The sequence below is a fragment of the Balaenoptera borealis genome (genome assembly GCF_965194805.1).
Source record: "Balaenoptera borealis genome assembly, chromosome: 13".
NCBI classification, from domain to species: domain Eukaryota; kingdom Metazoa; phylum Chordata; class Mammalia; order Artiodactyla; family Balaenopteridae; genus Balaenoptera; species Balaenoptera borealis.
Genome location: NC_138870.1, coordinates 40,659,848 through 40,682,774, shown reverse-complemented (window position 1 = coordinate 40,682,774; position 22,927 = coordinate 40,659,848). Strand labels below are relative to the sequence as shown.

The following is a 22,927-nucleotide window of genomic DNA, read 5'->3' as shown; positions in this document are numbered from 1 at the left end:
TTGCTAGATGCATGAAGACAGTACGGCATAGTCAGTCCCCCTCGCCTTCCCTGCTGGGTCAGGATTTTCACTGGTGAATAGACAGCAGAGTGCAAGGCACACAATAAATGTTTGTTGACTCCGTGGAAGAATGAATGATGTCTTAGAAAAATAATTTTCAAGTTCTCTGTGTTCGAGTGGCCCGAGCCCACCTTCTTCAGCATTTGAATTATGTCAAGTTGACTTGCAACCTCTTTCTCTTTTTCTCTTCTGGCTCCTCACCCCCTCCTTCCCTTGGCTGTCTGCTTCGCCTGCCCCACCCCCGGTGCAGAGAAGGCTGGCAGCTGTGTGCAGGACGGGCAGAGGTATAACGATAAGGATGTGTGGAAGCCCGAGCCCTGCCGGATCTGTGTCTGTGACACTGGGACTGTCCTCTGCGACGACATAATCTGTGAAGACATGAAAGACTGCCTCAGCCCCGAGACCCCCTTCGGAGAGTGCTGCCCCATCTGCTCAACTGACCTCACCACTGCCAGTGGTCGTAATTTATTTATTTCCTGTTCCACATAAATAAATTACTTGCAGGGGCAGCAAATGCCCTGCCATAGATGCCGGTCATCTCCGCGAAGCGGAGGGGCTGGTTATCCATGGGACCCCAGCAGCTGAGGCTGAAAGGAAAGGCCATTTCTCGCTTGCAGGTTGACACTGAGTGAGCCTGACACACTAGAGGGGTCCTTCCTCACCCAGCACCTCCAAACAATACGCTTCTAAGACATGGAGGACAGAGGTGATTCCACACAGGTATCCTCACTGGAATCACCTCTGCAGATGCCTAGAGCCACCGTGGAGATCCAGTGCTCCTTCCGGCCAAACCACAGACTAACTCCTCCTCCAGTACCCACACCTTGGCTTCTCTGTAGAAGGCCTCAAATGTATGGTCTTCGGTGTGGAGCGAGCTCTGCTGGCCAGCGGGCAGACAGAGAGGGCAGGCCCCCTTCTTGAAATATGGAACACTGGTGGCAGTTTCCTTTTGGTTTTGCCTCTGTTGGCGTTGACTGCCAGTTAAGAAGCAAGTTCCTAGGAGAAGGAGGAGCTGGGGTCTGGGAGTTCTAGTGGTGAAGGGCAGAGATGGGGCTGGGACAGAGCCCCGTGTGCCTGCACTCTGGTGGGTTGTTAACTCCCAGATGGAGCCAGGGCTGGTGGGTGTGCAGGTGACCCCTCCTCAGCTCTGGAACACATGCCCTATCTCCCTGTAGGGTGGCTGGGGACACACATCTAGGCCTCTTGGGTGGCCCTCACTTTTCCCTTCCTGCTCAAGTAGAGAAGACAATTGAAAGGGAAGCGAGCAGTTGCCTTTCCTTAACACTTCACCCACCCTGGAAAGCTGCCTGGGGAAGCTGCTTTGATGGTCCAGATTCCCAGATCATTTCTGAGGGGGCCTGTGTGAGTGAAGCGTTGATCACCTTTACCACTTCACTGCTACAAAGGGGGAAGGGGTTATTGACTCGGGGTGGCACTGGCTCCAATGCCCTCTGTAACTCCTATGCTCTGCTGTTTTTTTGTGCTTGCTTCACGGAGATCCAGCTTGAATGTAAGACCTTTCCAACTACCTAACTCTTCTTCTGGGGTGGAGGAGGTTGGCGGGCGGTGGCGCTTGGGCTACGGAGGGGCTTCTTACCCTGTGAGGAAGAGAAGAGACTGAACCTCTCAGTTTCTCAGTTTCGGCTGCTTTCTTTCTTGGCGGCTGATTAGATCTTGAATTCTTCATTTTCTCTTTGTACCAACCCTGCTCCATTCTTGTGCACGCTGACTGCCTTTTGAATAACAAAGTCTGGATCATCTCCATTCCTCATGGGACCTCAGCAACTCCAGGACCCCAGTGACCCTAACACCCCAACAGAGGGGTTCAGTGGAGTAACAGGAAGCTGCCTCCTTCCCTGGTTGTGTCCCTTTCTTTGTTTGATCCGTTAAAGAGTGTCTAAGTGACAAGAAGTTGTACGTATCCATCTCATGAATCTTACATTTTCCTTCTCTATTTTGTCCATTTGCAGGGCAACCAGGACCAAAGGTGAGGATTTCTGTTGTTTTTTGCTCTTTCATTTGCCTTTATATTTCCTTCTTTAGAAGCAGTGCTATGCTCATTCAGCCTGTGGTCTTTAGACATCAACAGGGATCTGTTTCAGAGGGCATCTCCATGCAAGGGCTCCTGGGCGAGGTTTTGTGCTTGGGGCTTGGTGGGCTTGCTTGGCTCAATCCTGACAGTGTTTCATGTTTCAGGGACAGAAAGGAGAACCTGGAGACATCAAGGATGTAAGTACGCATTATACTCCCATGTTGCATCTACTGCTCTCACTGGGTCATTTCCTTGAGGTTCCCTCTAACTTGCCGTCCTGTGGGTCTCTCTATCACAGATTGTAGGACCCAAAGGACCTCCTGGGCCTCAGGTAAGAAAGGGAGAAACCCCTTCCTCCGTGTCTTCCTTGAGTTACTGAACTGCAGGCCCCTGGTCTTGCTGTCATCTCAATATTTTCTTCATTTTCAGGGACCTGCAGGTGAACAAGGACCCAGAGGTGATCGTGGTGACAAAGGTGAAAAAGTGAGTAGAGAAACAATGCTGTCTGACCCTTGTGGACTCCCAAGGTTCTCTAAGCTCCCCCTCCCCAAATGGCTGACTACCTACCTCCTCAAGGGCAGCCTGTAGACAGATGGTTCTCGCATAAACACTGCTTCTCATTGGGGCTTTTTTCTTTTTCTGCCAAGGGTGCTCCTGGACCTCGTGGCAGAGATGGAGAGCCTGGGACCCCTGGAAACCCTGGCCCCCCTGGCCCTCCTGGCCCGCCTGGCCCCCCTGGTCTTGGTGGAGTAAGTATCCTTATGTCCCCTTCCTTCAGGCTGTCCCTCCAGAAGCGTGGCTTCTAAATTGCTAGTCGCACTCACCTGGCTGGCTCCCAGGTCTGCCAGCAGTGTGTACACAGCCTGTCCATGGGCTTCTCCCCCAGGCCTATAATTTAGTGGAATCACATAGTAGGCGTGAGACTGTGGCGCTAAGGGATGACTTTTTTCACTCATTGGGTTTCTGCAAAGCAAGTCTTCAGTTACCTGGCTTCCTGGCGTCTGTACTGTGTGGCTGATTCTTGGGAGTGGGTGTGGGGCTTGGGGGAGAGGATGGCTGGGCACTTGTAGTTCCCTGGAGGAAGAGTGACCGCTGTCCTTGGAAGACATTGAATCTTCATCTTTGCCAAGTACATTCCAAGCAATTATTTATTCTCATGAAAGAGCCCCAGTGAGTGAAGGTGTGTGGCTAAAGTCATTTTTGGAATCAAACCAATCAACAAATTATATTATTGCCCAGTTTTTGCAGGTTTGCCATTTTGATGTTTGCTGTGATTTAAATTTTTAAACTTGAATGGCTCATAGATGCCTACTACATTCCCTGCTAAAATATTTCAAGACTGTTCATTTTAGCCTTTTGCTGGGCATTAAAGTCTTGGAAAAGAAAAAAAGAAACTTTAAAAGTGATATTTTTAGTTATATTTCTCAATTTATGTTAAATAATGTATTTAATATTTTAGAATTTTTTTAAAAAACTTATAAAATGAAATGCAAGTAATGGATACTCTCCCAAATAACACTTCATCTCCCAGGGAAATGACTATGCCACTGTCATCTAATAACCCATTTCCAAAACTATTTTTCAGGAATCATTAGTAATTCAGATCAATGCTAGGTTAGTCTCCAACAATTAGAATTTATCTAAATAGAGTATTTTCTATTCAGATATAGCTTACCTAGCCAAGTAGGAAAAGCACAGGGCCTCTCAAACTTTTTTTTTTTTTAATTTCTTTCTTTCTTTCTTTCTGGCTGTGTTGGGTCTTCGTTTCTGTGCGAGGGCTTTCTCTAGTTGCGGCAAGTGGGGGCCACTCTTCATCGCGGTGCGCGGGCCTCTCACTGTCGCGGCCTCTCTTGTTGCGGAGCACAGGCTCCAGACGCGCAGGCTCAGTAATTGTGGCTCACGGGCCTAGTTGCTCCGTGGCATGTGGGATCTTCCCAGACCAGGGCTCGAACCCGTGTCCCCTGCATTGGCAGGCAGATTCTCAACCACTGCACCACCAAGGAAGCCCCCTCTCAAGCTTTTAATGTTGTTGGGTTTATTTGCAGAACTTTGCTGCTCAGATGGCTGGAGGATTTGATGAGAAGGCTGGTGGCGCCCAGTTGGGAGTAATGCAGGGACCAATGGTAAGAAAAAAACACCAGTTCTTTGCAGCCAAAATGGCAGGAGGTGGCCCTTAGCAGGGCCAGGGACTCTGACAACCTCACTTTACAGGTAGTTGCTTAGAGCAGCTCTTCCCCAACAGTTACGTAACCTCCCATTTAGCTAGCCCAAAGCATTTGGGTTTTAACGGCGATGGATGCCAGTTTTAATGATGCGCTGGAGTGACTAAGAAGAATGAGGATGGAGAGAGGCATATAGGCTGATCTGTCAGAAGGCCAGTTGCTATTGCTCTTGGAATGAGAACTGAAGAATGCAGACAGCAGCCACTGTTCTCCAGCATCCACAAGACTTCCAGCAGGAAATCTCAGCCCTGCAGCTCCCACTTGGCACATGCTAAATGAAACTCAGACTTTAGTAAACATGGCTGCTGTCCAGGGGAAAGCAAGGCCAGCTTCTCTGTCCAAATGGTACCTATAAATACAAATAGATTGTTGCGAGGGGAGCGGGAAAGGAGAAGGAGCAGCCACTGCAGGCCCCCTGCTCACAGAGTAACTCCTTGTCCTTTGTCTGGGCTGTTGGCTGGGAGGAGGTGGCACCCTGGAGGCTGTGGGTGAAGCATTTCCAGTAAACCTCCTCATTTTCTGTTCCAATGCAGGGCCCCATGGGACCTCGGGGACCTCCAGGCCCTGCTGGTGCTCCCGTAAGTACTGGGCCTTTCCTTTGGGAAGGTGGAGACACAGATGCTTTCAAGCTCTCTGATGTGTTTGCGGGGGGCCAACCTGGTGTCCTCACTTTACTTTTTAGGGACCTCAAGGATTTCAAGGCAACCCTGGTGAACCTGGGGAACCCGGCGTTGCTGTGAGTACCTCCATGGGCCCTGCCCTCCTTGGGGGGAGCTTCCAATGATGTACCACTCCGACCCCGATCCCGTCGCCTCCTGGGCTCTGCCCAGCACTTTCCACGGTGGAGGGCTCAAAGGAAACCTAGATGTCCCCTCTTAGCTCTGGGGGAACAGAGAGCCAGATGTGGCAAGAACCACCCAGGACTCTGTCATCTCAGTCCTTTTCTGGGTCACCCCTGGCCCGTGCTGTCCACTGCCTCTCACTATGATCTGCTCTGTGCCTCTGCTCTCTCTCAGCACAAAGTGGGTTCTTCCATCTTTTTTTTTTTTTTTTTTTTAATTGGAGTGTAGTTGAATTTTTTGGCCAAGCCGCGCGGCATGCCCGCATGCGGGATCTTAGTTCCCCGACCAGGGAACGAAGCCGCAACCCCTGCGTTGGAAGCATGGAGTCTGAACCACTGGACTGCCAGGGAAGTCCCAGGGTTCTTCCATCATTTTTTCCTTATAGAGGAACTAGCTTCCAAAAGCTACAATTCCCAAATTTTGTCCGCGGATTAGGTGTCTTCCCCCTCCAACCATCTCTTAAACTCTCTTATTTCGTTCGAAGGGTCCCATGGGTCCCCGCGGTCCTTCCGGCCCCCCTGGAAAACCTGGTGATGATGTGAGTACACCTGAGGAGTCAAACACGTGGCCGCCTCACTTGAAAGGGCCCAGAGAGGGGGTGCTGGGCAGTGATACAGATGCACCCTCGGCTTGACCCAAGGGGGAGGCAACCTGAGGGGCAGAGCTGGTCTGTTGGAGACTCGGACTCCGCCTACTGTCCACATTTCCACTGGCAACTTAGCTTGCAATTGCCTTGGGGACTGCTTTGGACCCACTGGGAAGGGAAATAATTAAAACATCATTAACTCCTGGAAGGGAAATTGAGAAGTGAGAGAAGGGAGAGGGAAAACACAAGGGGAAAGATGTAGAGAAGGAAAAACAAAGAAACACTCAACAGCCCAACATTATCTTAATTGTAAATGAGTTAGGAAAAGCTCAGCCTGAGGATGTCTGCAAGGGATGCAAACGAAGGGAAGAGACAAGAGTTGGCACTCGTGAATCCCATTAGGCAGTGAAAGTCTCTGAGGTTAGGGGGCCCTAGGCCAGTCAGCAGCGCCTATGAGAGGAGACAGGGAGCCCACCAGGAGAGGCTTGAGGCCGTGGGGTTGGGGACGGAGGAGCTTGCCCAGGGCACAGGCAGCTGTGTGAGAGAAGACATGGTGACCCAGGGAAGGCATTCGGGGAAGTCTGGGACCTGAAGGAGGCGGGTGGAGATGAAGAAGCAGGTGGGCAAAGGCATGGCGGGCTGGGAGGAGAGACGGTGCTCCGGAGTGTGCCAGCTGTGCTAACGTGTCTTCTGAGGAAGCTGAGGTTCATCTCTCTCCCTTCAGGGTGAAGCTGGAAAGGCTGGAAAACCTGGCGAGAGAGGCCTTCCTGGCCCTCAGGTAAAGCCCACCTCCCCAGCCTCCAACATCATTCCCAGAGTCTCCCTCCTTGCAGCCGAGGCAGTGGCCTCCCGCCCAGCTCATCCAGGTCCGTTAGCTCACTCCTAAAATTCCAGCAGTCTCCACGTACATCACACCTTCATGCTGATGACCATGTCTCTGATCCTAGCATGGGCCCTGGGAGGCTGGCAGTTGTTCATACCCACTTTGCATAAGATGGGGTGAGGCACAGTGAAAGGGATTCTGGGATTGACTGAAAGATGGTCCCCATGCTGGGCTTCCACTGCTCCCTGGCTCTGAGGGCTCTGTAGCAGCCCAGGACAGTCTTGACCCGGTTCTGCTCGGTGCCCTGAGAATCTCTTCTTTGGATTGCAGGGTGCTCGCGGCTTTCCAGGAACCCCAGGCCTTCCTGGTGTCAAAGGTCACAGAGTAAGTATCATGGGTGAAGGCATTGGAAGGAAGGGATTGACCAAGGGAGAAAAAAGCTTTTGAGGACATGAATCTTCCTATTTGGCTTCCCCAGAAGTGCGATTGAATGTCTTCTCTTGTCCCGTAGGGTTACCCAGGTCTAGATGGTGCTAAGGGAGAAGCTGGTGCTCCAGGTGTGAAGGTAAGGACCAAGAAGCACACGAGGATGGGGGACGGACAATGAGGAGATGCTACTGAGCTCAGTGGAGTTAGGACGTCTGAACGGCTTGGGTTAGGACAACCAGTCCTACATCCTAATGTACGAACGGCAGTTCTGGAGAGCTCTGGGAATTGTCTCTCACAGAACTAAAGTTTGGGGGTGTCAGTACTAGCTGAGATGACCAGAGCTTTCGGCTTCCTCCATGGGAGTTGTCTGGGGTCCCAGCCACTGACCCTCTGCCTCTTTTTTCCAGGGTGAGAGTGGTTCCCCAGGAGAGAACGGTTCTCCAGGCCCAATGGTGAGTATGAGCGTTCCCCCCGGGAGGGCCTCTCCAGACGCTCTTCAGATACCTTCTAAAGCCTGGCAGGTGGCTTCACAGTAAATGCCACGGCTCCCTTTATGCAAAGTAGATACTCAATTTTGTAGATTGATCTGATTATGAGCAAAAGGCAAAATGTATCAAGTAGATGATTTGGTCAAGGTTTCACCAACATTTCCTTGAAATAGCCCTGTTAGCACACTTGAGGTGTGCTTCAATTTTTACAAATTTCATTTATTTTCAACATTTTGGGGAGCTCATCTATTGCAAGAAGCAAGATGTGCCTCGAACAGGGCTCCCAGTAGGTAACAACAGGCGCACCTGTGTGCTCTGCCATGGCAGAAGAACCTTTGGTGTGATAGGAGCGTCCTGAATCAGGAAGGTGAGGTCAGGAGCATCCACACCTTTGCCTCCTGGGCACTGCACGCTCCCTCCCCTCAGGTGTCCAGGAAGGGCCTGCAGGTTAAGTGATGGTGCAGAGTGTCCTTGAGTCAGCTCACGCTTGTGCTGTCCTGGTGTGTGTTCCAGGGTCCCCGTGGCCTGCCTGGTGAGAGAGGACGGTCCGGCCCTGCTGGCGCCGCGGTGAGTAATTGACAAGACCAAGAGCCACCATTTGTCCAGCACTTTCAAGTTTACGAGGCACTTGCATGTAGGGTTATTCTGCCTGACCCTCAAAACAACCCTGCGAGGTGTAGAGAGTACCATCCTCCCGTGAGGATTCACTCTAGCGTGCCCGTCACAAATTCCCAGGCTGGGTCTGCAGTCGGAGGACTGGGAGTGGGCCACGGGAGGGCTGGTTGGTAAGGGCAGGAGTATCCTTAACCAGCCTCGATTATTCAGGTAATCCCCTCAACAGCCCCACCTGCTCCCTGTCAATCCTGTTCGAATTTATGGACAGACTTTAACTGGCTAGAGTACTGTGCTCCTTTTTGTTCTTTCTGGTTGCTCAGATGCTGCCCTAGAAAAGTACTAACAGTCCAGGGTCAGCTCACATACTTGACATTGGTGCACTGCTGGTGACACTATGATAACACCAGTGGCCACCACTTCACGGACACTCCCTCTGTTTAATACCTGAGATGCTTAGTCTCATCCAATCTTCCCTCATATCCTGTGAGGTAGATTCTGTTGTCCTCCGCATTTTAGTGTAGAAGAAACCGAGGCACCGCACGGTTAAATAGCTTAAGACAAACTATGCTTTGCAGCCTCAGACTCTGGTGGCCTCTTGTTAATGGGGGAAGTTAAGAGCACGGGGATTTGCCATGGTGGAGGGTGCAGGTGTTTAGCTCTGATCCCTTAGCAATCGAGAGCCCTTGTGGGCGCCTGGTCAGGCGAGTGATGCGATGAAAGCTGTGTTTAAGAAAGATTATGCTCTCTTGTTGATTTCACACCCAGCCACCCAAGCTCTGAGGCCCCTCCTCACGGGTCCTTGCAGGACCGGCCAAAGTAAATCAGCTTCACTCGGTTTTACTGCTTTCCAGATAATGTATCTGTTTTGGCAGAAATTTCCCTCAAAAGCAGGTCAGTGAAATACCAAGCAGCCTCGACCCCCATTTGTCAGCCAGAGCTGTTGAAGTGGCTTGTCCCCGGGTCGCTTTGTGTGAGGGGATTAGAGAGCGCTGGACCTGCCGAGAAACACTGCGATTTCGGCAGGTTGTCAAGACCTGGCTTGTGGGGCCCATGGTGGCCACACTCCGTGAGGGGCACAGATGAGCTGCATCCCTGTTTTCCCTCCTTCCCGGGCACAGTACACCCTGCTTCTCGCTCCTCCTCGCTGACTCCTATCCCCGTGGTAGTCAGGCTGGCAGGGTGTGCACAGGATTAGGCATCGAAGATTGACAGCGTCACGTAGTTCCAAGCGCAGGCCGGGGTTCAAGGCCTCGTCAGGGACTGGGCTGGGTTGGCCTCTGCCTGCTGTGGTCACGTGCCCCCCACCTTGGGCCAGACGGTGCCCACTCCCCAGCCTTGCTGCAGGAGGAACCCTGGATGCCCGCTCAGCTCTAGCCTCGCGGGAAGCACTGCAGCTCCCCTCACTCACGGCCAGCCCAGGCCTCTCCTCTGGCTGACCCCTGGAGGGTGGGTGCTTCTCGAAGCGGCCAGGCTAGTCCAGAAGGGGCTCTGGCCAGTGCTGAGGCTTTATGTTCCCTGTGACATTTTCTTCTGTTAAGTCTTCTCTTGCTTCCCTGTTTAATGCCAACGGGGACAGTCTCAGGAGAAATGGACCACAGCCAGGAGGAAGATTTGAGTCTTCTTTAAAACAGGAGCTCCCCGTAAAGCATCCTTCGTCAGCTTCCGAGGAGAGGCAGAGGCAGGTAGACGGCGCTCAGCCGAGGTCCTCCAAGGACCAGGTGCCAGGCCCAGCTCCACCTAGCCTAACGGTCCCCTGGGCCTTGAGGGGCCTTGAGAGAGGCACTAGGTGTGCTCACCACAAACCCAGGAGAAAACCCTTAAAGGGCAAGGCCTGTAGAGGAAACGCCCGCAGCCTTGCCTTTCTGTGAAGGAAGTCTTGGGGCAGATGTGGTCCCCGGGCTGTGCCCGGTGCCCTGTCCCCATCACAGAGCTTCTTCCTGGGCTGCTGGCAGACGTCCTGCAGCTTCTCTGTTTTCCATAGAAGCAGGTGGTTTTATGGGTTGGAGGATGGTGGGGCGCAGATCCTGGAGTTAACCAACCCTCAACCAGGGAGGTTACCCGAGTCCCGAGAGGGCTTCCTGCTGTGACAGGCAGGAAGCACTGAGTCAGGGTCGATGCTTGGCTGTTTCGTTCTCCTTTGGCCCAGTTCACCGAATCTTTAAATGATGACTTGGCCTTGGAGTTAGGAATACTTGGGGTCTAAACGGAAGTTTAAGAAATGATGAAATAGCTGGAAAATTACCCAGGCTTTGTTAAGCTGAGAACAAGCCCACTGCCCTCCCGGTTCTCCCAGCCGCCTTGGAGGACCTGCCAGCCTCCTGCTCAGCCCTGGGATACCATGGGGGAGGGCTGAGGCAGGGAGGGATTGGACGTGCGCGCCTCTGACGGTGGCTGCTTCCTTCTCGCTCGCAGGGTGCTCGGGGCAACGATGGCCAACCCGGCCCCGCAGGGCCTCCGGTAAGTTCGCTTCAGCCCCGGCAGGTCTACCTGCGTCCCAGTCAGCCGCCCAATGAAGTTGCAGTGTTTACTCAGTACCCAGGCCATGCTCTGGCTTCTACTGGAAAGGAGGAGAAATAATTTTTCATTGCTGCAAGAGCATGTTGAATAAGCTTTGAAGCAGCGGGTCATTTTTCTCAGCCACGCTTTTGGTAGTTTTCTTGAGGAGGGATAGAGAGGGAGGTGAAAGAATCACCTGCTTCTCACCATGTATTTAGTCAGAAACCTGCTTTGCCTTGTGAAGCCAGGCTTGGGGACACTGGCAGTGGGGACAGTTTTCACCCAGGGACTTTCGGCCACAATGGATGTAGGGCAATATCGGTACAAAGGTGGGACGGCATGTGAGGCGTTGCGGGGGGGGGGTTCTCACTCTGGAGGCTGGAGAGAGTCTGCCCAGAATCAGCATTCACCTCTCCATCCACTTGCTTCCTCCAGGGTCCCGTGGGTCCTGCTGGCGGTCCTGGCTTCCCTGGTGCTCCTGGTGCCAAGGTGCGTGTCCTGCCCGTTGTGTCAGGAACCCCGCTTTCCCCGTAGCCCTTGCTGACTGCCCCCTGAATGACCCCCCCTTCCCCGCCCCCTTCCCTTCGGAGGCGTGTCCCCCAGCCCCACCCCACCTCCGCTCTCCACGGAAACGAGGAAAAAGCCAGGCACTTGGCAGAGTCACCAGCTGGAAGGGAAAGTAAGATGGAATGATAAAAAGCTGGAGATACAGTTACAGCTTCAGAGTGGGGCAAGGCAGAAAAAGGTGGGGAGACACCTGAGACCTGGGAGGGAGCAGAAGACCAGGAACCAAAGGGAAGAAGGCAAAGCTCAGCCGACTTAGACCCGGAAGAGAGTCGGAGGGAAGTGGGCTCAGAGATGGTTCCACGCTTCCCGCTCGCCGCTGCTTCATCTGGGGGCCTTGGCTCTCCCAAGCCGTGTTAATAGAGTTCTTCCAAGGATTAACAGAGGCCAGTGGGAGGCCAGCCAGTTCAGGGAAAGGCCCCTGTGGCCCAGGAGGGATTCCAATGCGCGTGTGTCCCTGGGAATTCTCTCCTGGTGCCCGCCAGGGGATGAATAAGGAGCCTCCATGCGGTCACTGGCATCAGGTTGCTTTTTCCCTCCTGGGGGTTTCCATGGCAACCAGACAGTGTCTGAGGCCCCAGGAGCCGGGTGAAGGAGACCCATTGTGAAGAGGGACAGCGGAAGGTGAGGGGGCCTGACCTTTAGAAAATAATAATTACAGAAGTAAAGCAAGAATGTTCTGAGAAGAAACCTGAGGAGGCTCTGCCCTCCCTCCAGGTCATCCGTCCTCCCCAGGGACTCCGCTGTCCAGAGAGCCTAGATCGCAGCCAGTTGTAACTTTCAGGAAAAAATGAAAGTAAAAGCAGAGGCCATTTTGGGAAAAGTGGTGTTGGGGTGCTGGACCCAGCTTGCTTCTGCCCTGGCTTTCTGGCTCCCTTCAAACAGGCTTGGCTCAGAGCCTGGGTCACACATCAGCCAGATACAAGCCAAGTGGTGCCCCGAGCTGAGCTGTTTGAGAGCCTGAATAAAAGAGAAAATAGGTAGGGAAGGGGAGGTAGAGGTGCCTGCCCATCTCGGCCATCTGTCCATCATCCCCGTGACACTGGGCCGGCAGGGTTCCCCAGCTTGGGCTTTCCTGAACGGTGCTGACGGGACGAGCACGATGCCAGGCTGTAGCATGAAGCTGTGTGCTTGCTCCTGGTGGTCACCGTACAGGGGGCAGATGGAGAGCACAGTGGGTGGGGTAGGAAGTCATCAGGGCAGCGAGCTCAGCCAGGCAGCCCGTGTGGGAACCCAGGTGCTCAGGAGCAGGACTCAGCTCTTTGGTGCGTGTGTACAGCTTGCCCTGAACAGTTGCTGGCCCACGAGGTCTCTGTCCCCCTGACTTGCCCTCACTCCATCCCTCCCTATCTCTTCCCAGGGTGAAGCTGGCCCCACCGGTGCTCGAGGTCCTGAAGGTGCCCAAGGTCCTCGCGGTGAAGCTGGTACTCCTGGGTCCCCTGGGCCGGCTGGTGCTTCTGTAAGTGTAGCTTCTCTTTTGCCTGAAGGGTCTGGGGTCTGAGGCCTTGGCACACTTGACTCTGTGCTTAGCTATGAGGGAAGTGGCGTCTCAATCATGAAACCTTCATTCTGGCTGAATGCCTGCCACCAGCCCCACCCCCACCCCCCACCCATCTCTAGAGACATGTCTCCCTCCATCGCCTATCCTCCCCCTGAAATGTCCAGTAGGGCCATGCCTGGAATGGACAGCTGCTGCTGCAGCCCCTGGACCTGGGGCCTGGAGGGCTAGGAGATGGCTGGGGTTTATGCTTCGCTGCTTATTTTATAACGACAGTCTCCTTTTTCAGGGTAACCCTGGATCTGATGGAATTCCTGGAGCTAAAGGATCTGCTGTGAGTGCTGCCCTTGGACTTGGCTCCTCCCGGTGGGGTCAGTCCCTCCTCGCCCCCTCTCCTGATGCCTCTCTCTCTGCTCATGCTGATAGGGTGCCCCTGGCATTGCTGGTGCTCCCGGCTTCCCTGGGCCCCGTGGTCCACCCGGCCCTCAAGGTGCAACTGGTCCTCTGGGCCCAAAAGGTCAAACGGTAAGATCCAGGATGAACCCCAAGCACCCCAGAGTCAAACCCGCCATCCCTCCTTCCTGCGCTCACACCATGTCCTTTGGTGGGGCGCCTTTAAGGGTTTCGGGAGGTAGGGACAGGGCCGTGGAGAGGACCGAGTGTGAGAACCTGCCTTTCTCTTTTGTTAAGGGTGAGCCTGGTATTGCTGGCTTCAAAGGCGAACAAGGCCCCAAGGGAGAACCGGTGAGTATCTGGCCACCACCCCTGGCCCACTGCCCACCTCTGCAGGAGCTCTGTCCCCTAATCCGGGTAGTCTCAGGCTGTGTCGGAGACGAGATATGACAAGTCTGAGAAGCTGTTGCAGCTTCAGCTCCCATCGCTGGCCTGACCAGCTTGACCAGTTGGAACTGTATACTCTCTCTCTTCCCCCTGGGGCACTTCTGCTCTCCCCGAGCTGATCCTTTGTGGCCTCACTTCCCCAGGTCCCCCAGCCCTGAAACGATAGTCACAGCCACTTCCTCCACACACCAGGCCGGTGCTCGCCCCAGGGCCTGGCGAAGACTCACCCCGTTTCTCTTTTGTGCTGGTTCTCAGGGCCCTGCTGGTCCCCAAGGAGCCCCCGGTCCTGCTGGTGAAGAAGGCAAAAGAGGGTCCCGTGGAGAACCTGGAGGTGCCGGGCCCGCTGGGCCCCCTGGAGAAAGAGTAAGTGGCCCAGGAGTCCCCACGCTCATTGGGGTGTGACCTGGAGATGCAAGTCCGGTCCCTGTGGCTCTGGGTCTTTGCCGAGTCTGTGGCCTCCTAGACGACCTACTTCTCTTTTCTCCACCCACCACCATGGGGATAGGGAAACTTCTCCTTCTTTGTGTCTCTCCCCGCCACCCCGGGATGACATGAAATAGTTGGAGCTCCTTCCCAGAAAGGTGGGGACAGGCCCAAGAAGTTAATCTCTCAGAATCTTGCAGGCCGTAGCTACTGCGCCACAGAAATTATGGTTGGCGGGTTCGTGGGATGGACCCCCTGGGGTCTGGCAAGGCTCTCTGCAGCCACGGTTGGGTCAGGGGCCACTCTAACTCACAGCCTCTCCTCTCCACTTCTTCCTAGGGTCCTCCTGGCAACCGTGGGTTCCCAGGTCAGGATGGTCTGGCAGGTCCCAAGGTGAGTCGGGGCACAGGGGCTGGGGTCCCACATCACTGGTCAAATGGCTTTCTGCTGACCCCCTTCCTCCTCTTGTGTAGGGAGCCCCTGGAGAGCGAGGGCCCAGTGGCCTTGCTGGTCCCAAGGGAGCCAATGGTGACCCTGGCCGTCCTGGAGAACCCGGCCTCCCTGGCGCCCGGGTAAGTAGCAGAGCTGCTTTTGTCCTCGGCTTCCGACTTTGAGCAGACTCTTCATGCCCTGCCCCACCTGGTCCCTCCACCCCTGTGCTGCCAGTTTTGGGAGGTCCTGGGGCTGCCCTGACACCCATCCTCTTCTCTCTCCTAAACAAAGGGTCTCACTGGTCGCCCTGGTGATGCTGGTCCTCAAGGCAAAGTTGGTCCTTCTGTAAGTCCATCATCTGGGGTCGCTGGGAGGGGTTGGGGAAATCCTTGGGGAGGCAGATGGGAAAAGAGACAGGAGTTGGGTAGGGGCAGCCCGTGAATTTTGAGAATTGGGGTGGGGGACAGATGGTAGATACTACGGCCAGGTGTAGCCTGTGCAGTGCCTGTGAGTTCTGAAAATGCCACCGCCTTGTGCATTTGGGCCTTCTGTTGGCGGAAGACAAAGCATGATGTGCACTTTCAGGGACAAAACTTATAAGCGAAGGAGTGCCTTGTCGCTGATGGGACCTGTGTGTGATGTGGGCTGCTGTTTGCGAACTTGGTCAGTCCCACGTGCTGTATGTCTGGCCAGTGCCCCGCCCTGAGCCTGCTACGTAGTAGGCACTTAGTAGATACTGGATGGACAAATGTGGTCGAGCGTCCATGTTCTGAGAATGGTGTCCTCTCTTTCAGGGAGCCCCTGGTGAAGATGGTCGCCCTGGACCTCCAGGTCCTCAGGGGACTCGTGGGCAGCCTGGTGTCATGGGTTTCCCTGGCCCCAAAGGTGCCAATGTAAGTAATCACCTGCCCTTCCTTTCCTTCCATATGGTGCCACTACCTCCCTGCCCCTGGGGAAAGGGCTGGCCCTGAATAGAGTTAACCCAAGGGCCACGATGGGCAGGATCCATGAGTGCCCTGGGCAGCTTGGACCTCCACGCCCAGCAGGAGTGACTGTGATCGGGGGAAACCCAGGGCTCTTTAGAGCCCTTGGGACATCTCAGCCATGACGTTGATCCGTGGGGCAGCGCTATCAGTTCACACCTCTGAGCGTAAGAGAGGTGCTGATACTTGGCTTTGGCCTTTGCTGTCCACGAGGCAGTGACCCCCAAGCCCCAATCTCCCAAGCTGGCCATACCCCCACTCCCACCAAAGCCCTCCACCTTACGGCCCTGCACTCTTTCTTCCAGGGTGAGCCTGGCAAAGCTGGTGAGAAAGGATTGCCTGGTGCTCCTGGCCTGAGAGTAAGTACCCTCCCCACTGCCCACGCCTTAGCGTTTGCTGGACCCCCGCAAGGAGAGAGCATCCCTGTGGCATGCTTCTGGGACCCCTAGGTGGCAGTGTGGATTCCTGTGGCTGAGCCCATGCTGCTCTGGGCCTGAGTCCGCACGGGGAGACTTCTGGTGGCTGACAGCAGCCCAGAGAGATGGAGGAGGCTACCATGCTGAGAAGGACTGAGGGGAAGAAGGGGGCCAGGGAAGGACAGGAAGGGAAAGTGTGGAAATGGAGTTCAGGTGGGGGATCATCTAGAAACTCTGGGCCACATAGTACACCCGCCTGGTCCTGGGGTCTGTAGAACTGAAGAAGAGTGTATCATTACATCACCCCTTTCTCTCCCCTCTAGGGTCTCCCTGGCAAAGATGGTGAGACAGGAGCTGCAGGCCCCCCTGGACCCGCTGTAAGTACCTGCCCAGCCTCTCCAGGTGGCCCGTGGGCAGGAGCTTTGTGGGTAGAGGTGGGGAGTAATGGAGCTGACAGGTGTGGATCTGGGCTGATCCAGGACACCTGACCCAGCCTGAGCTGAGGCAGGGCTTCCCAGGAGGCAGTCTGGACCCCATCGGGGTTGTCAGGGGTGTGGGTCGCTGGTGGGAGGGCAGCGAGGCACGCACACCTTGCTTGGGCAGTGAGGCAAGGTGTCGCCTGCCCTCCTGCGGGCCGGCCCCAGGCCCCTCTAGGCCTAGCTGAGGCTCCCAGAGTCTCTGGAGGCTGGCTCAGCTCGTCTTTGTCTTCCTCCGCAGGGACCTGCAGGGGAACGAGGCGAACAGGGTGCTCCTGGGCCATCTGGGTTCCAGGTAGGTGGCTGGATCAGTCCTGTTCAGGCTCCGTCCACACGCAGGGCTCTGGGGCAGCAGCAGCGCCCCCTCGAGGGGGACCCGGGGACGAGTCTTCCCTGAACCCCCTCCCCTACACCTGCTCTCGCACTGTGCTGGCCTCCCTGCAGGGCGCCGCAGCAAACGCACTCCTTTCCTAACTAAGTCACTTTGGCTTCTAGGGACTTCCTGGCCCACCCGGTCCCCCAGGTGAAGGTGGAAAACCAGGTGACCAGGTGAGTTTGGGGCTCTTTGAACCTGTAGCCTGTTTAGGTGGGAAGATCTATCCTCATGCCCAGGAGGCAAGGGCAGGAGGGGGCACGAGGAGCCCCATGAGGCCAGGGAGTGTCCAGGACCTGCTGCCCAGATCTCCACAGAGGACAGTCTGAGCTCAGCCCCCAGCGGGAGGGCGGCTCGGCCAAGGATCTGGGACAGAAAAGCCTCTGCTCTCGCTCGCATCCTTCTTTGTTCTTCAGGGCGTTCCTGGTGAAGCTGGAGCTCCCGGCCTCGTGGGTCCCAGGGTGAGTGTCCCGTCCGCTGTTTCCGCGCGGCCTCCTTGGGCCTGCTCTCTCCCATGTGGTTCTGCCCGCCCGTCCCAGCCCAGCCGTCCTGGGTCTCCTCTCTCTTTGGGCCTCCACCCCATCTCTCCTGCCTGACTGCTCCTTGGTGTCTCTGCCACAGGGTGAACGAGGTTTCCCAGGGGAACGTGGCTCTCCCGGGTCCCAGGGCCTCCAGGGGCCCCGCGGCCTCCCTGGCACTCCTGGCACTGATGGTCCCAAAGTGAGTGAGGCGGGTCCTGCTGGCGGGGGTCCTCTGGGCTGGAAGGGGAGGGGGCTCAGGGGGGATGAAGATGGAAGGAGGGAGGGATGGAGGATGAGACAGAAAGGGGTCTGGGCAGAGGAAGAAGGGAAGGAAAGGGGGCTTGGGGCCTGGGGGGCCCAGGGGAAGTGCTGCCCTCCACAGATTCCTCTCCCACCGCAGGGCGCAGCTGGCCCAGCTGGCCCCACTGGGGCTCAGGGCCCTCCAGGTCTGCAGGGGATGCCCGGTGAGAGAGGAGCAGCTGGCATCGCTGGCCCCAAGGGAGACAGGGTGAGTACCAGGCTGAGCGCGCTTCCGCCACAGCTGGGCTTCCCCACGGCATCTGGGGGTGAGGGTCCCCGTTACCCTCTTGAGGAACTTGGAGACCCCTCCCAGGCTCTCTGTTTGACCTTGAGTGACATCCTGCCCTGACACTTCCCTCCGTCTCACTTCTGTTACTCCTCGTCACCCACCCTGAGACTGAAGCAAATCCCTCTTGGCCAGGCTCTGAGCTCTGCCTGGAGCCCCATTCAGGGGGGCACTGAGCTGGCAAAGGGGATCTTGGAATGCCTCCCTGAGGTGGCCCGTTTTTCTCTATCCCGCAGGGTGATGTTGGTGAGAAAGGCCCCGAGGGAGCCCCCGGGAAGGACGGTGGACGAGTAAGTGGATGCTGGTTGCAGGCTCCCTGGGGTTGGGATGGGGATGGATTCAGGGGACCTCATGCACTCAGGGGACAGAGGGGCGCCGTGTGAGCGTGGTCTCTGCTCCCATCTCAGTGTTGTGGGCTGGGCAACTACAGGGACTTCCCTGACAAAAGTGGGGGCCCCAGGGTGAGAGGGAGCTCTGGGGGCCACGGGAGGGTACACCAAGGTCCGCTGGGTGTGGCGTCTCCAGGCTCCCTGTTGGGCTCCGCGTCCCTGCCTGCCTCTCACCGCCCCTCACTCCGCCTTCTCCCCCCACAGGGTCTGACTGGCCCCATTGGCCCCCCTGGCCCGGCCGGTGCCAACGGTGAGAAGGTGAGTCGTGGATCCCTTTCCTCGCTCTGCCTTGCCTCCCCCATCAAATCTCCTTCTCATCTCCTGCCAAAGACTGCTCTCTCTTCCCCTCGACACCTGTTGGTCTGGTCTCCTGCCCTGCAGCGGCTGCGAGGAGTGGAGGGTGGGGGCTCTTCTTAGAGGCAAAGTCATGGCTGTGTGCACCAGCGAGGGAAGCCGTTGGATGGGGGGGTACGGGTGTCTTCAGCAAAGGCCCCGAGTAGGTGCAGGTATGGCCAAAGCAACAAGGGGAGAACATGCCGCGGGTCGGAGGGGAGACCAGAGCCCCCGTCCCCCTTCAGGGCTCTCTGGATGCACTTTGCTCTGGAAGGGCCCCCCTCTCACCCCACATCCGTCATCCTTGGCTTTTGTCCCCCGCCCCCCGCCGGCCCACTTTAGGGAGAAGTTGGACCTCCTGGTCCTGCAGGAACTGTTGGTGCTCGCGGCGCCCCGGTGAGTATCTGCCCCTGAGCCCGGCCCTGCAGGCCCCCGGGCATGGCTCCCACCCTGCCCTCTGGGCCTGGGGGTGGGAGGAGAGATGAGAAAGGAAGGGAGAAGGCACGTCCCCCCATGATGTGATCAGGGTGGGGGGCCTTCGGGTCCCTGGATCCTCTGACCGCGAGAGGCTTTCTGACCTGGGTCCCTTTATTTAGGACGGAGCCTTCCGACCCCCTTCCCTCTGGGGGTTACTGTGCAGTAGGCTAGGCTGGGCCAGAGCGGGCTCTGGGCTCACAGGAGGGCACAGAGCAGGCCGCAGCTGAGCCTCACCCCTCCCGGCCCTCTTCTCTCACAGGGTGAACGTGGCGAGACTGGACCCCCCGGACCCGCTGGATTTGCCGGTCCTCCTGTGAGTATCTCTGTCCACCTCTCCCTCCCTCCCATGCCCTCCGCTCTGGCCATCTCGCGTCATTCCCCAAGGACACCTTCCCGCCTGCGGCGGGTGGAGAGGGAGGGACAGGATTTAAAGAAGAGGGAAATGGCTCCTCTCTGTCCACATCTCCACACCGATGTAACCGTCCTACCTGAGACTCGGTGTCCAGGCCCAGGGTGGACGCACACACTCACACAGTCTCTGGCCCCTTTGGAGGAACCTCGAGTGTTTGCCCGCACTCACTGGCTTCCTCCTCCTTCCCGGGACAGGGTGCTGACGGCCAGCCCGGTGCCAAAGGCGAGCAAGGAGAGGCTGGCCAGAAAGGTGACGCTGGTGCCCCGGGTCCTCAGGGCCCCTCTGGAGCTCCCGGGCCTCAGGTGGGTAACGCTGAGCTCCCCCCCGGCAACCGATCCCACAGGGTAGGCGGTGCTGGGTGCCAGGAGAGGGGCCTGGGCAGGCAGAGGTGGCTAGGAGGCCTGGGGATGGCCGCCTGTGTTTAGGGCCCTCCACCCAGCAGACTCCGGAGCCGCTGCTGCAGCCACAGGAGCGGGAGGCTGCAGGGAGGAGGAATTTGTGCTCAGGGGTAAAGGTTCAAGGAGCTAAGCTGGCTTTCAGTGCCGTGGGTGTGGGTGTGTGGCTGGGGGCCGGACACAGGGTACCAGCCGCTGGGTCTCCCTGAGCACAGACGGCCTGGGGCAGAGCGGCCAGTCTCCTGGGAGACCTTGGACTGGCTCTGAGGACACCTGATGGGCCTGCCCTCCCCGAGGTCTCCTAGAACACGAGTCTCCTATGGGTCAGGGTGGCAGGCCCACCTGTGACAGCCTCTCCAGGCTGGGATTTTAGTGCTGACAAAGCTGCGTCTTTGAGAACCTAGCTCTCAGGAGTCCACGGTCGGGGCTCAGAAGGAACTCACGCCCAGAAGCCCACAGCCCTGCCCCGGGGCGACCGGGCCTCACTGTCTCCCTCCTTCCTCCTCAGGGTCCTACTGGTGTGACTGGTCCTAAAGGAGCCCGAGGTGCTCAAGGTCCCCCGGTGAGCGAGGCCCCCATTCCCACTGTCACTGGGCCGGGTGGAGGGCACTGTAGGGGCAGTGGCTTCTCTCGCACCCACCCCTGGCCTCAGGAAGGAGGCCTGGCCCCAGGGACCCCACCCTGCCTCCTTCCCTCTCAGGCCGAGCCCCTCCCACACAGAGCCCACCCCACAGCCGGGTGGGAGAGAGGGCGCCCCCCCCAGCGCTGACCGCCCCAGCCGCATCCTCCCCCTGCAGGGGCTGGAGGCTGAGAAGCTGCAGCTGCACGAGGCAGCGGCCAGACCTGGGGGCCCTTTCTCCCTCTCTAGCTCTCCCCTTGCTGCCGTGCGCCCCTTGCCCCTTTCCACACCAGCCTATGAGATCCCCGCCCCCAAATTTGATTCTTGGGCCTCCTGAGGGTCTGAGGTACTCAGGGTCCTCTTCTCGTCACATAGGGGGCCACCGGATTCCCCGGAGCTGCAGGCCGCGTCGGACCCCCAGGTTCCAATGTAAGTGCTGCCCCCGGCTGTTTCCTCCCTAACTCCAGGCATGGGAGGCACAGGCAGGGGTCGAAGAGTCTGGCCCAGTCCCCCACACGTCTGTGTGCCCATCCCCACTCCTGGGAACAGTAGTTAACTGACCACAGGGACCTGTTCTCCTTGTAGACAGCTGGGAGCAGGGCGGTGTGCCCTCTTGCTGGCCACGGGCTTCTGGCTCCGTGGACAGGGCAGGGCTGGTACAGTTGCTTTCATCGTGGACACACACTTCTTGAGCACACTGTGCTTTGTAAGAATGTCTGCATCTTGCTCTTGAGGAGTTCGCAGGAGTGGGAGGAGAGGTGATGAGAAGTCCCCCAGCTCACCAACACCACCAAGTGCAGAGGGAGCGGGCGCAGAGGCTTAGGGGCCAGGAGCAAGGCTGGAGCTGTTCCTTGAGGACCGGTGGTGGGACTGAGGCCACAGGGAAGGAGGCAGGAGGGAGTCCAGGTAGATCAGAGAAAGGAAAGTGTGCAGAGGCTGGAGAAGCCAGGCTGGCTTGAAGCCAGAGCTCACGGGGGAGAGAAGATGGAAGATGTAGCCCGGGGTGGGGGTCAGGCTGCCCTTAGGGTGGAGGAAGCCCCCAGAGGGTCACCGTGGCTTTGGCAGCCTGGAAGGATGGTGAAGGGTGAGATGAGTTCTCACTTCCTGCATTTGCTCCTTCTAGGGCAACCCTGGACCCCCCGGCCCCCCTGGTCCTTCTGGAAAAGATGGTCCCAAAGGTGCTCGAGGAGACAGCGGCCCCCCTGGCCGAGCTGGTGACCCTGGCCTCCAAGGTCCTTCCGGACCCCCTGGCGAGAAGGGAGAGCCTGGAGACGACGGTCCTTCTGTAAGTCCCACCCCAGGCTGGGGAGCCCAGGGCCAAGGTCCCTGGAGCAGGAGTGTGAAGGGCACGTGGGCCCACAGAGCCCAGAGTGGGGGGGGGGCAGGACAGTGGGGCTGCCGGGGAGGGGCGGGCGCCGCAGAGAGAAGAGCCCTGACCCCTGCAGTGGGCAGCCAGCCGCCTCACGGATGGGCGGGGGGCGGCTCCGTGTCACTTCTCAAGTTCTCACCTCCCTCCTCTCCTCCCTCAGGGTCCCGACGGTCCTCCAGGTCCCCAGGGTCTGGCTGGTCAGAGGGGCATCGTTGGTCTGCCTGGGCAGCGTGGTGAGCGAGGATTCCCCGGCCTGCCCGGCCCATCGGTGAGTGGGGATGCCCCTTCCTCCGCGCAGGCCGGGCCCAGCCTGGCTCGGGTGGAGGCTCTTCACCTGGTGCTCTCGGCGGCCCGGCCGCCCCGAGGCTGCCACCCGCTCCGTACCGTCTGAACTGAGCCCCGGTCAGCGCCCTCCCCAGGAGGGGCCTCGGAGCGCGCACTCATCCTCCTCGTTGCTGTCCCCCAGGGTGAGCCTGGCAAGCAGGGAGCTCCTGGAGCATCTGGGGACCGAGGCCCCCCTGGCCCCGTGGGTCCTCCCGGCCTGACTGGTCCTGCGGGTGAACCTGGACGCGAGGTGTGCGGTGGGATCCACTGTGGGGTAGCCCGTTCTAGGGAGAAGGGAGCCCTGGAGAAGGGGGTGACAGACGGGCCGAGCCCAAGCGCCCAGCTGTGATGGGAAGGTGGTGACGGGAGAGAGAGGGCATGGAGACTGAGAGCTGGGCTCCTGAGGGAGGACGGGAAGCAGAGGCGGGGATGGCGGGCAGCTCTGATGGCGTCCGTTTCCCTTTGCGCAGGGAAGCCCTGGTGCTGACGGCCCCCCCGGCAGAGACGGTGCAGCTGGAGTCAAGGTGAGTATCAGGGTCTCACTCAAGGTGAGTGCAGTGGGGCGGGGAGGACATTCCATTGGCCTGGCAGGTTTGGGGTCAGAATCACGTCTCTCCTTGCCTCTTCTGGAACGTTCCTCTCTGAGCCTGAGACCTCTCTCCTGACAGGGCGATCGTGGTGAGACCGGTCCCGTGGGTGGCCCCGGAGCCCCAGGGGCCCCTGGCTCTCCTGGCCCCGCCGGCCCAATTGGCAAGCAGGGAGACCGAGGAGAAGCTGTGAGTATCTTCGAGTCAGTAAAAGGCACGGTGGAGGAGGGTGGCTGCGTGGGTAGGGAGCTTTCCACCACCCGCCCTCCCCCACGCCAGGCCCTGGACGCGTCCCTGGGGTGGGCTGTGGAGCAGTA

The 22,927-nt window shown here is 57.7% G+C and overlaps 2 protein-coding genes across 3 annotated transcripts in view; one reads left to right on the top strand and one right to left on the bottom strand.

Moving 5' to 3' along the window:
• PFKM (phosphofructokinase, muscle) overlaps nucleotides 1–22,927 on the bottom strand; it is a 188,727-nt gene that overhangs the window by 142,008 nt on the left and 23,792 nt on the right. The gene's annotated exons all lie outside the window — the stretch shown is intronic.
• COL2A1 (collagen type II alpha 1 chain) overlaps nucleotides 1–22,927 on the top strand; it is a 40,122-nt gene that overhangs the window by 4,009 nt on the left and 13,186 nt on the right. Inside the window, exons 2-46 of one of the 2 annotated variants that reach the window (XM_082350627.1) lie at nucleotides 311–517; nucleotides 2,031–2,047; nucleotides 2,257–2,289; nucleotides 2,391–2,423; nucleotides 2,522–2,575; nucleotides 2,740–2,841; nucleotides 4,138–4,215; nucleotides 4,848–4,892; nucleotides 4,997–5,050; nucleotides 5,641–5,694; nucleotides 6,467–6,520; nucleotides 6,896–6,949; nucleotides 7,077–7,130; nucleotides 7,402–7,446; nucleotides 7,996–8,049; nucleotides 10,510–10,554; nucleotides 11,029–11,082; nucleotides 12,518–12,616; nucleotides 12,945–12,989; nucleotides 13,082–13,180; nucleotides 13,346–13,399; nucleotides 13,751–13,858; nucleotides 14,258–14,311; nucleotides 14,392–14,490; nucleotides 14,642–14,695; nucleotides 15,145–15,243; nucleotides 15,639–15,692; nucleotides 16,073–16,126; nucleotides 16,467–16,520; nucleotides 16,721–16,774; nucleotides 17,015–17,059; nucleotides 17,220–17,318; nucleotides 17,520–17,627; nucleotides 17,942–17,995; nucleotides 18,299–18,352; nucleotides 18,770–18,823; nucleotides 19,164–19,217; nucleotides 19,511–19,618; nucleotides 20,220–20,273; nucleotides 20,706–20,759; nucleotides 21,454–21,615; nucleotides 21,860–21,967; nucleotides 22,166–22,273; nucleotides 22,494–22,547; nucleotides 22,692–22,799. In XM_082350627.1, the coding sequence (XP_082206753.1) occupies nucleotides 311–517; nucleotides 2,031–2,047; nucleotides 2,257–2,289; nucleotides 2,391–2,423; nucleotides 2,522–2,575; nucleotides 2,740–2,841; nucleotides 4,138–4,215; nucleotides 4,848–4,892; nucleotides 4,997–5,050; nucleotides 5,641–5,694; nucleotides 6,467–6,520; nucleotides 6,896–6,949; nucleotides 7,077–7,130; nucleotides 7,402–7,446; nucleotides 7,996–8,049; nucleotides 10,510–10,554; nucleotides 11,029–11,082; nucleotides 12,518–12,616; nucleotides 12,945–12,989; nucleotides 13,082–13,180; nucleotides 13,346–13,399; nucleotides 13,751–13,858; nucleotides 14,258–14,311; nucleotides 14,392–14,490; nucleotides 14,642–14,695; nucleotides 15,145–15,243; nucleotides 15,639–15,692; nucleotides 16,073–16,126; nucleotides 16,467–16,520; nucleotides 16,721–16,774; nucleotides 17,015–17,059; nucleotides 17,220–17,318; nucleotides 17,520–17,627; nucleotides 17,942–17,995; nucleotides 18,299–18,352; nucleotides 18,770–18,823; nucleotides 19,164–19,217; nucleotides 19,511–19,618; nucleotides 20,220–20,273; nucleotides 20,706–20,759; nucleotides 21,454–21,615; nucleotides 21,860–21,967; nucleotides 22,166–22,273; nucleotides 22,494–22,547; nucleotides 22,692–22,799 (3,188 nt within the window). The remainder of the gene's footprint in view (nucleotides 1–310; nucleotides 518–2,030; nucleotides 2,048–2,256; nucleotides 2,290–2,390; nucleotides 2,424–2,521; nucleotides 2,576–2,739; nucleotides 2,842–4,137; nucleotides 4,216–4,847; nucleotides 4,893–4,996; nucleotides 5,051–5,640; nucleotides 5,695–6,466; nucleotides 6,521–6,895; nucleotides 6,950–7,076; nucleotides 7,131–7,401; nucleotides 7,447–7,995; nucleotides 8,050–10,509; nucleotides 10,555–11,028; nucleotides 11,083–12,517; nucleotides 12,617–12,944; nucleotides 12,990–13,081; nucleotides 13,181–13,345; nucleotides 13,400–13,750; nucleotides 13,859–14,257; nucleotides 14,312–14,391; nucleotides 14,491–14,641; nucleotides 14,696–15,144; nucleotides 15,244–15,638; nucleotides 15,693–16,072; nucleotides 16,127–16,466; nucleotides 16,521–16,720; nucleotides 16,775–17,014; nucleotides 17,060–17,219; nucleotides 17,319–17,519; nucleotides 17,628–17,941; nucleotides 17,996–18,298; nucleotides 18,353–18,769; nucleotides 18,824–19,163; nucleotides 19,218–19,510; nucleotides 19,619–20,219; nucleotides 20,274–20,705; nucleotides 20,760–21,453; nucleotides 21,616–21,859; nucleotides 21,968–22,165; nucleotides 22,274–22,493; nucleotides 22,548–22,691; nucleotides 22,800–22,927) is intronic. The other variant, XM_082350628.1, reaches the window with a different exon arrangement.